General features: G+C 41.7%; 1 protein-coding gene across 1 annotated transcript in view; it reads left to right on the top strand.

Annotated features, from left to right (window-relative positions):
* The first annotated feature begins 3,547 nt into the window (after nt 1-3,547).
* Nucleotides 3,548-15,000, top strand: part of LOC112240906 (voltage-dependent T-type calcium channel subunit alpha-1H) — a 131,918-nt gene continuing 120,465 nt past the window's right edge. The window contains exons 1-2 of the mRNA XM_042316218.1: nt 3,548-3,885; nt 13,296-13,533. Of these exons, the coding sequence (XP_042172152.1) occupies nt 13,304-13,533 (230 nt within the window). The 5' untranslated portion in view covers nt 3,548-3,885; nt 13,296-13,303. The remainder of the gene's footprint in view (nt 3,886-13,295; nt 13,534-15,000) is intronic.

The raw sequence follows: 15,000 nt of genomic DNA, 5'->3' as shown, positions 1-15,000 counted from the left end.
TTCATCAGGGGCAATGTAAATGCTATAGGCAATCGTCTGGAAAAAATGACCGAAAAACCTCGACCAAAACATCCTGTTTCAGGTCGGAGGGAATCATTCCCTTGGGTTGGTTGGGACCAAGAATCAAATCCGAATCAAATGAGGAGACTCTATACATCCTGTGGAAGCTGTAGGTACTGCAAGCTCGGCCTCATTTAATACGGTTCACCTTCAACAATTCATGTAAGTGGCGCATGGATATTTTTTCCACTTTCAGTGATCAGATTTTCCTGCGCTTTTCGATGAAACAGATGTTCTGTTATAGTCACAGCTGTGATTTAACCAGTTTTAGAAACGTCTGAGTGTTTTCTATCCACACATACTAATCATATGCATATACTATATTCCTGACATGAGTAGCAAGGCGCTGAAATGTTGCGCGATTTTTAACAAAAGCTGCGAAAATTCGCAGCCTCCTTAAGAGGTTTTAACTGCCTGTTCAGGGGCAGAACGACAGATTTGTACCTAGCCTGATTGGTGTTTACTTGACAAAGTTAGAGTCGATCAAGTGAAGCCCGTCTGCATCATCCGTGTGCCATGAAGGCGGCGCTCTCTGACCAAATATGGTGTCCTCTAGGATATACTACACCCCTAATGATATAGTGAAGTCTGGTTACCTTCTAGGATCTCTGATATGGTGTCCTATAGGATATACTACACCCCTAATGATATAGTGAAGTTATAGACTCTTTGTATTTCCACTCGTTCAATTTGCTTAGTAAAGAATCTGTGAAAATCTAACCCTAAATGTTGTTTCAACCAGTCAAATCACGTTTGTATTTATTCCTCAGAGATCCTAGAAGGTAACCAGACTTCACTATATCATAAGGGGTGTAGTATATCCTATAGGACACCATATCAGAGATCCTAGAAAGTAACCAGACTTCACTATATCATTAGGGTGTAGTATATCCTATAGGACACTATATCAGAGATCCTAGAAGGTAACCAGACTTCACTATATCATTAGGGGTGTAGTATATCCTATAGGACACCATATCAGAGATCCTAGAAGGTAACCAGACTTTACTATATCATTACGGGTGTAGTATATCCTATAGGACACCATATCAGAGATCCTAGAAGGTAACCAGACTTCACTATATCATTAGGGGTGTAGTATATCCTATAGGACACCATATCAGAGATCCTAGAAGGTAACCAGACTTCACTATATCATTAGGGTGTAGTATATCCTATAGGACACCATATCAGAGATCCTAGAAGGTAACCAGACTTCACTATATCATTAGGGGTGTAGTATATCCTATAGGACACCATATCAGAGATCCTAGAAGGTAACCAGACTTCACTATATCATTAGGGGTCTAGTATATCCTATAGGACACCATATCAGAGATCCTAGAAGGTAGGTTCAGCCCTCCTTTTCCTGTAGTCCTCGATCATCTCCTTTGTCTTGCTGAAGTGGAGGGAGAGGTTCTTGTTCGGGCACCACACTGCGAGGTCTCTGACCTCCTCCTTATAGGCGGTCTCATCGGTGTCGGTGATCAGGCCTGCCACCGTTGAATCGTCAGAAAACTAAATGATAGTGTTGCCCTCCTACCCAAGTCTCTCTCTAGGTGGTGACTATTACCCTCCTGCCCCAGTCTCTCTCCTAGGTGGTGACTATTACCCTCCTGCCCCAGTCTCTCTCCTAGGTGGTGACTATTACCCTCTATTACCCTCCTGCCCCAGTCTCTCTCCTAGGTGGTGACTATTACCCTCTATTACCCTCCTGCCCCAGTCTCTCCCTAGGTGGTGACTATTACCCTCTATTACCCTCCTGCTCCAGTCTCTCTCCTAGGTGGTGACTATTACCCTCTATTACCCTCCTGCCCCAGTCTCTCTCCTAGGTGGTGACTATTACCCTCCTGCCCCAGTCTCTCTCCTAGGTGGTGACTATTACCCTCCTGCCCCAGTCTCTCTCCTAGGTGGTGACTATTACCATCTATTACCCTCCTGCCCCAGTCTCTCTCCTAGGTGGTGACTATTACCCTCTATTACCCTCCTGCCCCAGTCTCTCTCCTAGGTGGTGACTATTACCCCTCTATTACCCTCCTGCCCCAGTCTCTCTCCTAGGTGGTGACTATTACCCTCCTGCCCCAGTCTCTCTCCTAGGTGGTGACTATTACCCTCTATTACCCTCCTGCCCCAGTCTCTCTCCTAGGTGGTGACTATTACCTTCCTATCCCAGTCTCTCTCCTAGGTGGTGACTATTACCCTCCTGCCCCAGTCTCTCTCCTAGGTGGTGACTATTACCCTCCTGCCCCAGTCTCTCTCCTAGGTGGTGACTATTACCCTCTATTACCCTCCTGCCCCAGTCTCTCTCCTAGGTGGTGACTATTACCCTCTGTTACCCTCCTGCCCCAGTCTCTCTCCTAGGTGGTGACTATTACCCTCCTGCCCCAGTCTCTCTCCTAGGTGGTGACTATTACCCTCTATTACCCTCCTGCCCCAGTCTCTCTCCTAGGTGGTAACTATTACCCTCTATTACCCTCCTGCCCCAGTCTCTCTCCTAGGTGGTGACTATTACCATCTATTACCCTCCTGCCCCAGTCTCTCTCCTAGGTGGTGACTATTACCCTCCTGCCCCAGTCTCTCTCCTAGGTGGTGACTATTACCCTCCTGCCCCTCTGCCCAGTCTCTCTCCTAGGTGGTGACTATTACCCTCCTGCCCCAGTCTCTCTCCTAGGTGGTGACTATTACCATCTATTACCCTCCTGCCCCAGTCTCTCTCCTAGGTGGTGACTATTACCCTCCTGCCCCAGTCTCTCTCCTAGGTGGTGACTATTACCCTCTATTACCCTCCTGCCCCAGTCTCTCTCCTAGGTGGTGACTATTACCCTCTATTACCCTCTATTACCCTCCTGCCCCAGTCTCTCTCCTAGGTGGTGACTATTACCCTCCTGCCCCAGTATCTCTCCTAGGTGGTGACTATTACCCTCTATTACCCTCCTGCCCCAGTCTCTCTCCTAGGTGGTGACTATTACCCTCTATTACCCTCCTGCTCCAGTCTCTCTCCTAGGTGGTGACTATTACCCTCTATTACCCTCCTGCCCCAGTCTCTCTCCTAGGTGGTGACTATTACCCTCTATTACCCTCCTGCCCCAGTCTCTCTCCTAGGTGGTGACTATTACCCTATATTACCCTCCTGCTCCAGTCTCTCTCCTAGGTGGTGACTATTACCCTCTATTACCCTCCTGCCCCAGTCTCTCTCCTAGGTGGGGACTATTACCCTCTATTACATGTATGAACATAACCAACGATCTCGGGAGGGTCTTTGCAGCCTCCACTATCCCGGTCTGCCCCTTTGTTGACCGACGGGGCTGTGTTCAGAGAGACTCGGTGTGATGCCTGGTTCTTCTACTGTATCGGCAGACGGATGCTGTTCGGCTCGTGCGCTCCCTGGATGTACAGTAAGCCTGTGCGCGAAGGGAGGGCTGTCGGTCGGTCACGTGGTCCTGCCTTTCACCGGGTGCGGCTGAACTCGGGTTTGTGACTCGCGCTGTCAGGCTTTCAGAGCGGAGCTGATCGGGGATGCACTAGAACACCCTCCGTTACCGGCCGTATGACCGTATGTTTTGGTTCTAAAGTTCCAAACCTCTCTTTTTCTCTGAGACTGCGGTGTGCTTTGAGACAACGTGACTGGTGAGTTTTTTTCTCCCCTGTTGGATATTGGGATTTTAACTGGAGCTCACCGACAGCGAGACGAGAGCAGTGGCTGGATAACAGATAACGGATATTACTGGGGAAACAGAAGCACGCAGATGGAATACCACGGTTTGCGGAGTTTACGGGAGTGAAGCTCTCCTAGCGGATGGACTCTCCTCTCAACGGCTCTCTCCGGTAACTAACTAACCAAGGACTATAACATTACTCCGTTCTCTCCTTCTCTTTTTATTTACCCTCTCCTCTCTCTCTCTCTCTCTCTCTAGAATCTCTCTCTCTCTCTCCCTCTCTCTCTCTCTCTCTTCTCTCTCTCTCTCTCTCTCTCTCTTCTCTCTCTCTCCTCTTCTCTCTCTCTCTCTCTCTCTCCTCTCTCTCTCTCTCTCTCTCTCTCTCTAGAATCTCCCTCTCTTCTCTCTCTCTCCCTCTCTCTCTCTCTCTCTCCTAATCTCTCTCTCCCTCTCTCTCTCTCTCTCTCTCTCTCTCTCTCTCCTCTCTCTCTCTCTCTCTCCTCTTTCTCTCTCTCTCTCCATCTCTCCTCTATCTCTCTTCCATCTCTCCCTATCTCTTTATCTGTATCTCTCCTTCTTTTTAATCTCTCTCTATCTTCTCTGTCTGTTGTGTGTTGACAGATTTGTTCCACTGTAATGTTACTTGCAATGTATCTGTTTCTTGTATGATGTACAGTTGAAGTCGGAAGTTTACATACACTTAGGTTGGAGTCATTAAAACTATTTGTTTAACCACTCCACACATTTCTTGTTAGCAAACTATAGTTTTGGCAAGTCGGTTAGGACATCTACTTTGTGCATGACACAAGCAATTTTTCCAACAATTGTTTACAGACAGATTATTCCACTTATAATTCACTGTATCACAATTCCAGTGGTTCAGAAGTTTACATACACTAAGTTGACTGAGCCTTTAAACAGCTTGGAATATTCCAGAAAATGATGTCATGGCTGTAGAAGCTTCTGATAGGCTAATTGACATTTGGGTCAATTGGAGGTGTACCTGTGGATGTATTTCAAGGCCTACCTTCAAACTCAGTGCCTCTTTGCTTGACATCTTGCGAAAATCAAAAGAAATCAGCCAAGACCTCAGAAAAAAATTGGAGACCTCCACAAATATGTAACTGTTTGGCCATAATAACCATCGTTATGTTTGGAGGATAAAGGGGAGGCTTACAAGCCAAAGAACACCATCCCAACCGTGAAGCACGGGGTGGCAGCATCATGTTGTGGGGGTGCTTTGCTCTGGAGGGTTCTGGTGCACTTCACAAAATAGATGGCAGGAAAATGATGTGGATATATTGAAGCAACATCTCAAGACATCAGTCAGGAAGTTAAAGCTTGGTCACAAATGGGTCTTCCAAATGGACAATGACCCCAAGCATATTTCCAACGTTATGGAAAAATGGGCTAAGGACAACGAAGTCAAGGTATTGGAGTGGCCATCGCAAAGCCCTGACCTCAATCATGTGGAACATTTGTGGGCAGAACTGAAAAAAGCGTGTGTGAGCATGGAGGCCTACAAACCTGATTCAGTTACACCAGCTCTGTCAGGAGGAATGGGCCAAAATTCACCCAACTTATTGTGTGAAGCTTGTGGAAGGCTACCTGAAACGTTTGACCCAAGTTAAACAATTTAAAGGCAATGATACCAAATACTAATTGAGTGTATGTAAACTTCTGACCCACTGGGAATGTGATGAAAGAAATAAAAGCTGACATAAATCATTCTCTCTACTATTATTCTGACATTTCACATTCTTGAAATAAAGTGGTGATCCTAACTGGCCTAAGACAGGGAATTTTTACTGAGATTAAATGTCAGGAATTGTGAAAACTGAGTTTAAATGTATTTGGCTAAGGTGTATGTAAACTTCTGACTTATTTTCCCTTTTGTACTTTGTAGTTTGTGTATGGGACTGTAGTTGTGATACTGTAATAGTTCTAGAATAATAATAGTCATCTCTTCACCTCACCTCTCAGTAGAATAATAGTCATCTCTTCACCTCTCAGTAGAATAATAGTCATCTCTTCACCTCTCAGTAGAATAATAGTCATCTCTTCACCTCACCTCTCAGTAGAATAATAGTCATCTCTTCACCTCTCAGTAGAATAATAGTCATCTCTTCACCTCACCTCTCAGTAGAATAATAGTCATCTCTTCACCTCTCAGTAGAATAATAGTCATCTCTTCACCTCACCTCTCAGTAGAATAATAGTCATCTCTTCACCTCTCAGTAGAATAATAGTCATCTCTTCACCTCACCTCTTAGTAGAATAATAGTCATCTCTTCACCACCTCTCAGTAGAATAATAGTCATCTCTTCACCTCTCAGTAGAATAATAGTCATCTCTTCACCTCTCAGTAGAATAATAGTCATCTCTTCACCTCTTAGTAGAATAATAGTCATCTCTTCACCTCACCTCTCAGTAGAATAATAGTCATCTCTTCACCTCACCTCTCTTAGTAGAATAATAGTCATCTCTTCACCTCTCAGTAGAATAATAGTCATCTCTTCACCTCACCTCTTAGTAGAATAATAGTCATCTCTTCACCTCTCAGTAGAATAATAGTCATCTCTTCACCTCTCAGTAGAATAATAGTCATCTCTTCACCTCTCAGTAGAATAATAGTCATCTCTTCACCTCTCAGTAGAATAATAGTCATCTCTTCACCTCTTAGTAGAATAATAGTCATCTCTTCACCTCTCAGTAGAATAATAGTCATCTCTTCACCTCTTAGTAGAATAATAGTCATCTCTTCACCTCTCAGTAGAATAATAGTCATCTCTTCACCTCTCAGTAGAATAATAGTCATCTCTTCACCTCTCAGTAGAATAATAGTCATCTCTTCACCTCTCAGTAGAATAATAGTCATCTCTTCACCTCACCTCTTAGTAGAATAATAGTCATCTCTTCACCTCTCAGTAGAATAATAGTCATCTCTTCACCTCTCAGTAGAATAATAGTCATCTCTTCACCTCTCAGTAGAATAATAGTCATCTCTTCACCTCTCAGTAGAATAATAGTCATCTCTTCACCTCTCAGTAGAATAATAGTCATCTCTTCACCTCTCAGTAGAATAATAGTCATCTCTTCACCTCTCAGTAGAATAATAGTCATCTCTTCACCTCTCAGTAGAATAATAGTCATCTCTTTACCTCACCTCTCAGTAGAATAATAGTCATCTTCTGTCTAAAGTTGTACCTCTTTACCTCACCTCTCACAGTGTGGAATATTTCCAGTCTTCAGGTTCATGTGATATACATGTTCATTTGGCATCATTTGTTGCCATGTTTGTCTTTGGCCCAGTTATGTGTTGTGTGTGTTAGATAATCCATATGGGAAGCCAGTTCAAACCAGACCGTCATCACTTAGAAGTGGACTGTTAAAGGCCCAGTGCATTCAAAACGGTCATTTCCCTGTGTTTTATATATATATTTCCACACTATGAGGTTGGAATAATAGTTTGGAAATTGTGATAATTATGATAATGCTCCTTTTTAGTGTTAAGAGCTGTTTTGAAAAGACCTGAAATTTCAGCCTGTTTTGGTGGGATGGAATTTTGGCCTGCCTGATGACATCACCGAGCGATGAATTAGTTAATGGACCAATAAGAGAGTTCCAAACGTCTCTGCCAATAACAGCTAGTTTTCAGTTTTCCCCTCCTCATTCCCAGACAGTCCTAGCTAAATTCTTGCTTGAGAAATTTCTATTTTTCTAATAAACAATTTTAGTTTATTTTTGACAATTTTAAATAGAAAACAATCACAGTAAAGTACTTAATTGTTCACCAGAAATGATTTGATATTGATATTTTAAAAAATGGCTACACTGGCCCTTTAAAAGTTTCCTCTGGAATCCACTGTCTGTAATTCTAGAATGTCTTTAATAGATGTCCATCTACCAGAATGTGTCTTTAACAGATGTCCATCTACCAGAGTGTGTCTTTAACAGATGTCCATCTACCAGAATGTCTTTAACAGATGTCCATCTACCAGAATGTGTCTTTAACAGATGTCCATCTACCAGAATGTCTTTAACAGATGTCCATCTACCAGAGTGTGTCTTTAACAGATGTCCATCTACCTGAATGTGTCTTTAACAGATGTCCATCTACCTGAATGTGTCTTTAACAGATGTCCATCTACCAGAATGTGTCTTTAACAGATGTCCATCTACCAGAGTGTGTCTTTAACAGATGTCCATCTACCTGAATGTGTCTTTAACAGATGTCCATCTACCAGAATGTGTCTTTAACAGATGTCCATCTACCAGAATGTGTCGTTAACAGATGTCCATCTACCAGAATGTGTCTTTAACAGATGTCCATCTACCAGAGTGTCTTTAACAGATGTCCATCTACCAGTCCATGTCTCTACCAGAATGTGTCTTTAACAGATGTCCATCTACCAGAATGTCTTTAACAGATGTCCATCTACCTGAATGTGTCTTTAACAGATGTCCATCTACCAGAATGTGTCTTTAACAGATGTCCATCTACCAGAGTGTCTTTAACAGATGTCCATCTACCTGAATGTGTCTTTAACAGATGTCCATCTACCAGAATGTGTCTTTAACAGATGTCCATCTACCTGAATGTGTCTTTAACAGATGTCCATCTACCAGAATGTCTTTAACAGATGTCCATCTACCAGAATGTGTCTTTAATGTGATGTCCATCTACCAGAATGTGTCTTTAACAGATGTCCATCTACCTGAATGTGTCTTTAACAGATGTCCATCTACCTGAATGTGTCTTTAACAGATGTCCATCTACCAGAATGTGTCTTTAACAGATGTCCATCTACCAGAATGTGTCGTTAACAGATGTCCATCTACCAGAGTGTCTTTAACAGATGTCCATCTACCTGAATGTGTCTTTAACAGATGTCCATCTACCAGAGTGTGATGTCCATCTACCTGAATGTGTCTTTAACAGATGTCCATCTACCAGAGTGTGTCTTTAACAAATCAAATTGTCAAATCTAGTTGTGATACTGTAACAGACTGTGACATAATGTTTCTAGTTGTGATACTGTAACAGACCGTGACATAATGTTTCTAGTTGTGATACTGTAACAGACCGTGACATAATGTTTCTAGTTGTGATACTGTAACAGACCGTGACATAATGTTTCTAGTTGTGATACTGTAACAGACCGTGACATAATGTTTCTAGTTGTGATACAATACTGTAACAGACCGTGACATAATGTTTCTAGTTGTGATACTGTAACAGACCGTGACATAATGTTTCTAGTTGTGATACTGTAAACAGACTGTGACATAATGTTTCTAGTTGTGATACTGTAACAGTGTCTGTAACAGACCGTGACATAATGTTTCTAGTTGTGATACTGTAACAGACCGTGACATAATGTTTCTAGTTGTGATACTGTAACAGACCGTGACATAATGTTTCTAGTTGTGATGTAACAGACGTGACATAATGTTTCTAGTTGTGATACTGTAACAGACCGTCATAATGTTTCTAGTTGTGATACTGTAACAGACCGTGACATAATGTTTCTAGTTGTGATACTGTAACAGACCGTGACATAATGTTTCTAGTTGTGATACTGTAACAGACCGTGACATAATGTTTCTAGTTGTGATACTGTAACAGACCGTGACATAATGTTTCTAGTTGTGATACTGTAACAGTGTCTGTAACCGTGACATAATGTTTCTAGTTGTGATACTGTAACAGACCGTGACATAATGTTTCTAGTTGTGATACTGTAACAGACCGTGACATAATGTTTCTAGTTGTGATACTGTAACAGTGTCTGTAACAGACCGTGACATAATGTTTCTAGTTGTGATACTGTAACAGACCCGTGACATAATGTTTCTAGTTGTGATAACTGTAATGTTTCTAGTTGTGACACATAATGTTTCTAGTTGTGATACTGTAACAGACCGTGACATAATGTTTCTAGTTGTGATACTGTAACAGACCGTGACATAATGTTTCTAGTTGTGATACTGTAACAGTGTCTGTAACAGACCGTGACATAATGTTTCTAGTTGTGATACTGTAACAGACCGTGACATAATGTTTCTAGTTGTGATACTGTAACAGACCGTGAGTTTCTAGTTGATACTGTAACAGACCGTGACATAATGTTTCTAGTTGTGATACTGTAACAGACCGTGTCTAGTTGTGATACTGTAACAGACCGTGACATAATGTTTCTAGTTGTGATACTGTAACAGTGTCTGTACCCGTGACATAATGTTTCTAGTTGTGATACTGTAACAGACCGTGACATAATGTTTCTAGTTGTGATACTGTAACAGTGTCTGTAACAGACGTGACATAATGTTTCTAGTTGTGATACTGTAACAGACCGTGACATAATGTTTCTAGTTGTGATACTGTAACAGACTGTGACATAATGTTTCTAGTTGTGATACTGTAACAGACCGTGACATAATGTTTCTAGTTGTGATACTGTAACAGACCGTGACATAATGTTTCTAGTTGTGATACTGTAACAGACCGTGACATAATGTTTCTAGTTGTGATACTGTAACAGTGTCTGTAACAGACTGTGACATAATGTTTCTAGTTGTGATACTGTAACAGTGTCTGTAACAGACCGTGACATAATGTTTCTAGTTGTGATACTGTAACAGACCGTGACATAATGTTTCTAGTTGTGATACTGTAACAGTGTCTGTAACAGACTGTGACATAATGTTTCTAGTTGTGATACTGTAACAGACCGTGACATAATGTTTCTAGTTGTGATACTGTAACAGTGTCTGTAACAGACCGTGACATAATGTTTCTAGTTGTGATACTGTAACAGACCGTGACATAATGTTTCTAGTTGTGATACTGTAACAGACCGTGACATAATGTTTCTAGTTGTGATACTGTAACAGACCGTGACATAATGTTTCTAGTTGTGATACTGTAACAGACCGTGACATAATGTTTCTAGTTGTGATACTGTAACAGTGTCTGTAACAGACCGTGACATAATGTTTCTAGTTGTGATACTGTAACAGTGTCTGTAACAGACCGTGACATAATGTTTCTAGTTGTGATACTGTAACAGACCGTGACATAATGTTTCTAGTTGTGATACTGTAACAGACCGTGACATAATGTTTCTAGTTGTGATACTGTAACAGACCGTGACATAATGTTTCTAGTTGTGATACTGTAACAGTGTCTGTAACAGACCGTGACATAATGTTTCTAGTTGTGATACTGTAACAGACCGTGACATAATGTTTCTAGTTGTGATACTGTAACAGTGTCTGTAACAGACTGTGACATAATGTTTCTAGTTGTGATACTGTAACAGTGTCTGTAACAGACCGTGACATAATGTTTCTAGTTGTGATACTGTAACAGACCGTGACATAATGTTTCTAGTTGTGATACTGTAACAGACCGTGACATAATGTTTCTAGTTGTGATACTGTAACAGTGTCTGTAACAGACCGTGACATAATGTTTCTAGTTGTGATACTGTAACAGACCGTGACATAATGTTTCTAGTTGTGATACTGTAACAGTGTCTGTAACAGACCTAGTTGTGATACTGTAACAGACCGTGACATAATGTTTCTAGTTGTGATACTGTAACAGTGTCTGTAACAGACTGTGACATAATGTTTCTAGTTGTGATACTGTGTAACAGTGTCTGTAACAGACCGTGACATAATGTTTCTAGTTGTGATACTGTAACAGACCGTGACATAATGTTTCTAGTTGTGATACTGTAACAGACCGTGACATAATGTTTCTAGTTGTGATACTGTAACAGACCGTGACATAATGTTTCTAGTTGTGATACTGTAACAGACCGTGACATAATGTTTCTAGTTGTGATACTGTAACAGACCGTGACATAATGTTTCTAGTTGTGATACTGTAACAGACCGTGACATAATGTTTCTAGTTGTGATACTGTAACAGTGTCTGTAACAGACGTGACATAATGTTTCTAGTTGTGATACTGTAACAGTGTAATGTTTCTGTTGTGATACTGTAACAGACCGTGACATAATGTTTCTAGTTGTGATACTGTAACAGACCGTGACATAATGTTTCTAGTTGTGATATGTAACAGACCGTGACATAATGTTTCTAGTTGTGATACTGTAACAGTGTCTGTAACAGACCGTGACATAATGTTTCTAGTTGTGATACTGTAACAGTGTCTGTAACAGACCGTGACATAATGTTTCTAGTTGTGATACTGTAACAGACTGTGACATAATGTTTCTAGTTGTGATACTGTAACAGACCGTGACATAATGTTTCTAGTTGTGATACTGTAACAGACCGTGACATAATGTTTCTAGTTGTGATACTGTAACAGACCGTGACATAATGTTTCTAGTTGTGATACTGTAACAGACCGTGACATAATGTTTCTAGTTGTGATACTGTAACAGACCGTGACATAATGTTTCTAGTTGTGATACTGTAACAGTGTAATGTTTCTAGTTGTGAACAGACCGTGACATAATGTTTCTAGTTGTGATACTGTAACAGTGTCTGTAACAGACGTGACATAATGTTTCTAGTTGTGATACTGTAACAGACCGTGACATAATGTTTCTAGTTGTGATACTGTAACAGTGTCTGTAAAGACCGTGACATAATGTTTCTAGTTGTGATACTGTAACAGTGTCTGTAACAGACTGTGACATAATGTTTCTAGTTGTGATACTGTAACAGACCGTGACATAATGTTTCTAGTTGTGATACTGTAACAGACCGTGACATAATGTTTCTAGTTGTGATACTGTAACAGTGTCTGTAACAGACCGTGACATAATGTTTCTAGTTGTGATACTGTAACAGTGTCTGTAACAGACCGTGACATAATGTTTCTAGTTGTGATACTGTAACAGACCGTGACATAATGTTTCTAGTTGTGATACTGTAACAGACCGTGACATAATGTTTCTAGTTGTGATACTGTAACAGACCGTGACATAATGTTTCTAGTTGTGATACTGTAACAGTGTCTGTAACAGACCGTGACATAATGTTTCTAGTTGTGATACTGTAACAGACCGTGACATAATGTTTCTAGTTGTGATACTGTAACAGTGTCTAACAGACCGTGACATAATGTTTCTAGTTGTGATACTGTAACAGACCGTGACATAATGTTTCTAGTTGTGATACTGTAACAGTTTCTGTTGTGATACTGTAACAGACCGTGACATAATGTTTCTAGTTGTGATACTGTAACAGTTGTGATACTGTAACAGACCGTGACATAATGTTTCTAGTTGTGATACTGTAACAGTGTCTGTAACAGACCGTGACATAATGTTTCTAGTTGTGATACTGTAACAGACCGTGACATAATGTTTCTAGTTGTGATACTGTAACAGACCGTGACATAATGTTTCTAGTTGTGATTCTGTAACAGACCGTGACATAATGTTTCTAGTTGTGATACTGTAACAGTGTCTGTAACAGACCGTGACATAATGTTTCTAGTTGTGATACTGTAACAGTGTCTGTAATAGACCGTGACATAATGTTTCTAGTTGTGATACTGTAACAGTGACCATTTCTCGGTCTTTCTACAGGTTCAGTCATGACTGACGGGGGGGAGAGAGAACCGGAGGAAGAGGAGGAGAGAGAACCGGAGGAAGAGGAGAAGGAAAGGGTGAGGGTCCCTTTACCGGGACAGAGGTCTGAGGGTCGGGGACAGACAGGTGAGGAAGAGGAGGAGCTCCCGTACCCTTCTCTCTACCCCGTGGTTCTGTTTCGTCTCTCCCAGACCTCCCCACCTCGCTGCTGGTGCATCAAGGCTGTCTGCCACCCATATCCTTTATACTGGCGGGCACACACACACACACACACACACACACACACACACACACAGACACACACACACACACACACACACACACACACACACACACACACACACACACACACACACACACACACACACACACACACACACACACACACACACACACACACACACACACACACACACACACACACACACACACACAGACACACACACACACACACACACACACACACACACACACACACACACACACACACACACACACACACACACACACTGATGTTTATGATGATGTGTGGTTGTTTAGATCTGATTGTCTGTCACCGAGCGCCAGTAGAGCAGTGTCATTGCAAGCCTTTTAGTTCAGGACTAGGTTTAGTTCAGTGAGTTTGTGTGTGCGTGTGTGTGTGCGTGTGTGTGTGTGTGTGTGTGTGTGTGTGTGTGTGTGTGTGTGTGTGTGTGTGTGTGTGTGTGTGTGTGTGTGTGTGTGTGTTGTGTGTGTGTGTGTTGTGACTGTGTGTGTGTCAGTGTGTGTGTGTGTGTATTACAGTTTGTTATTCTCCTGTACACTCTCAGTGCTCGGGCTGGTGAACCCACAATGCACCTTGTCTTCAGATGTTTGCAGACAAGATTAAGCCAGAGTGGTATTTCATGAAGTAGTCAGACCTCCTCTTCCTCTTCCTCTTCCTACTCCTCCTCCTCCTCCTCCTCCCTCCCCGTCCATTAAACATGGGGAAAGGGGGAAGAGCTTAAAGACAAATATCCAAATGTTCCCTCATTGTGTGTCTCCATAGCAACAATCACTTATGAATCTCTAGGGTTACGGTGGCCTGATACAGTTCCCCTCCCTAACCCGGTGAGCGATGGAATGGGAACACCTCTCCTCTCCTCTCTCTCTCCTCTCCTCTCCTCTCCTCTCCTCTCCTCTCCTCTCCTCTCCTCTCCTCTCCTCTCTCTCTCTCCTCTCCTCTCCTCTCCTCTCCTCTCCTCTCCTCTCCTCTCCTCTCCTCTCCTCTAGTCTCTATCTTTGTCTCCCTCCCTCCTCTCTCTATATCAAATTCAATCCATAGGGCTTTTTTGGCATGGGAAACATGTGTTAACATTGCCAAAGCAAGTGAGGTAGACAACATACAAAGTGAATATATAAAGTGAAATAAACAATAAAAATTAACAGTAGACATCACACATACAGAAGTTTCAAAACAATAAAGACATTACAAATGTCATATTATATATATATATATACAGTGTTTTAACAATGTACAAATGGTAAAGGGCACAAGATAAAATAAATAAGCATAAATATGGGTTGTATTTACAATGGTGTTTGTTCTTCACTGGTTGCCCTTTTCTCGTGGCAACAGGTCACAAATCTTGCTGCTGTGATGGCACACTGTGGAATTTCACCCAGTAGATATGGGAGTTTTTCAAAATTGGATTTGTTTTGGAATTCTTTGTGGATCTGTGTA

The sequence above is a fragment of the Oncorhynchus tshawytscha genome, unplaced genomic scaffold, assembly GCF_018296145.1.
Source record: "Oncorhynchus tshawytscha isolate Ot180627B unplaced genomic scaffold, Otsh_v2.0 Un_contig_7217_pilon_pilon, whole genome shotgun sequence".
Taxonomy (NCBI): domain Eukaryota; kingdom Metazoa; phylum Chordata; class Actinopteri; order Salmoniformes; family Salmonidae; genus Oncorhynchus; species Oncorhynchus tshawytscha.
Note: the sequence above shows the minus strand (reverse complement) of the source record. Positions and strands in the feature narration are given on the sequence as shown.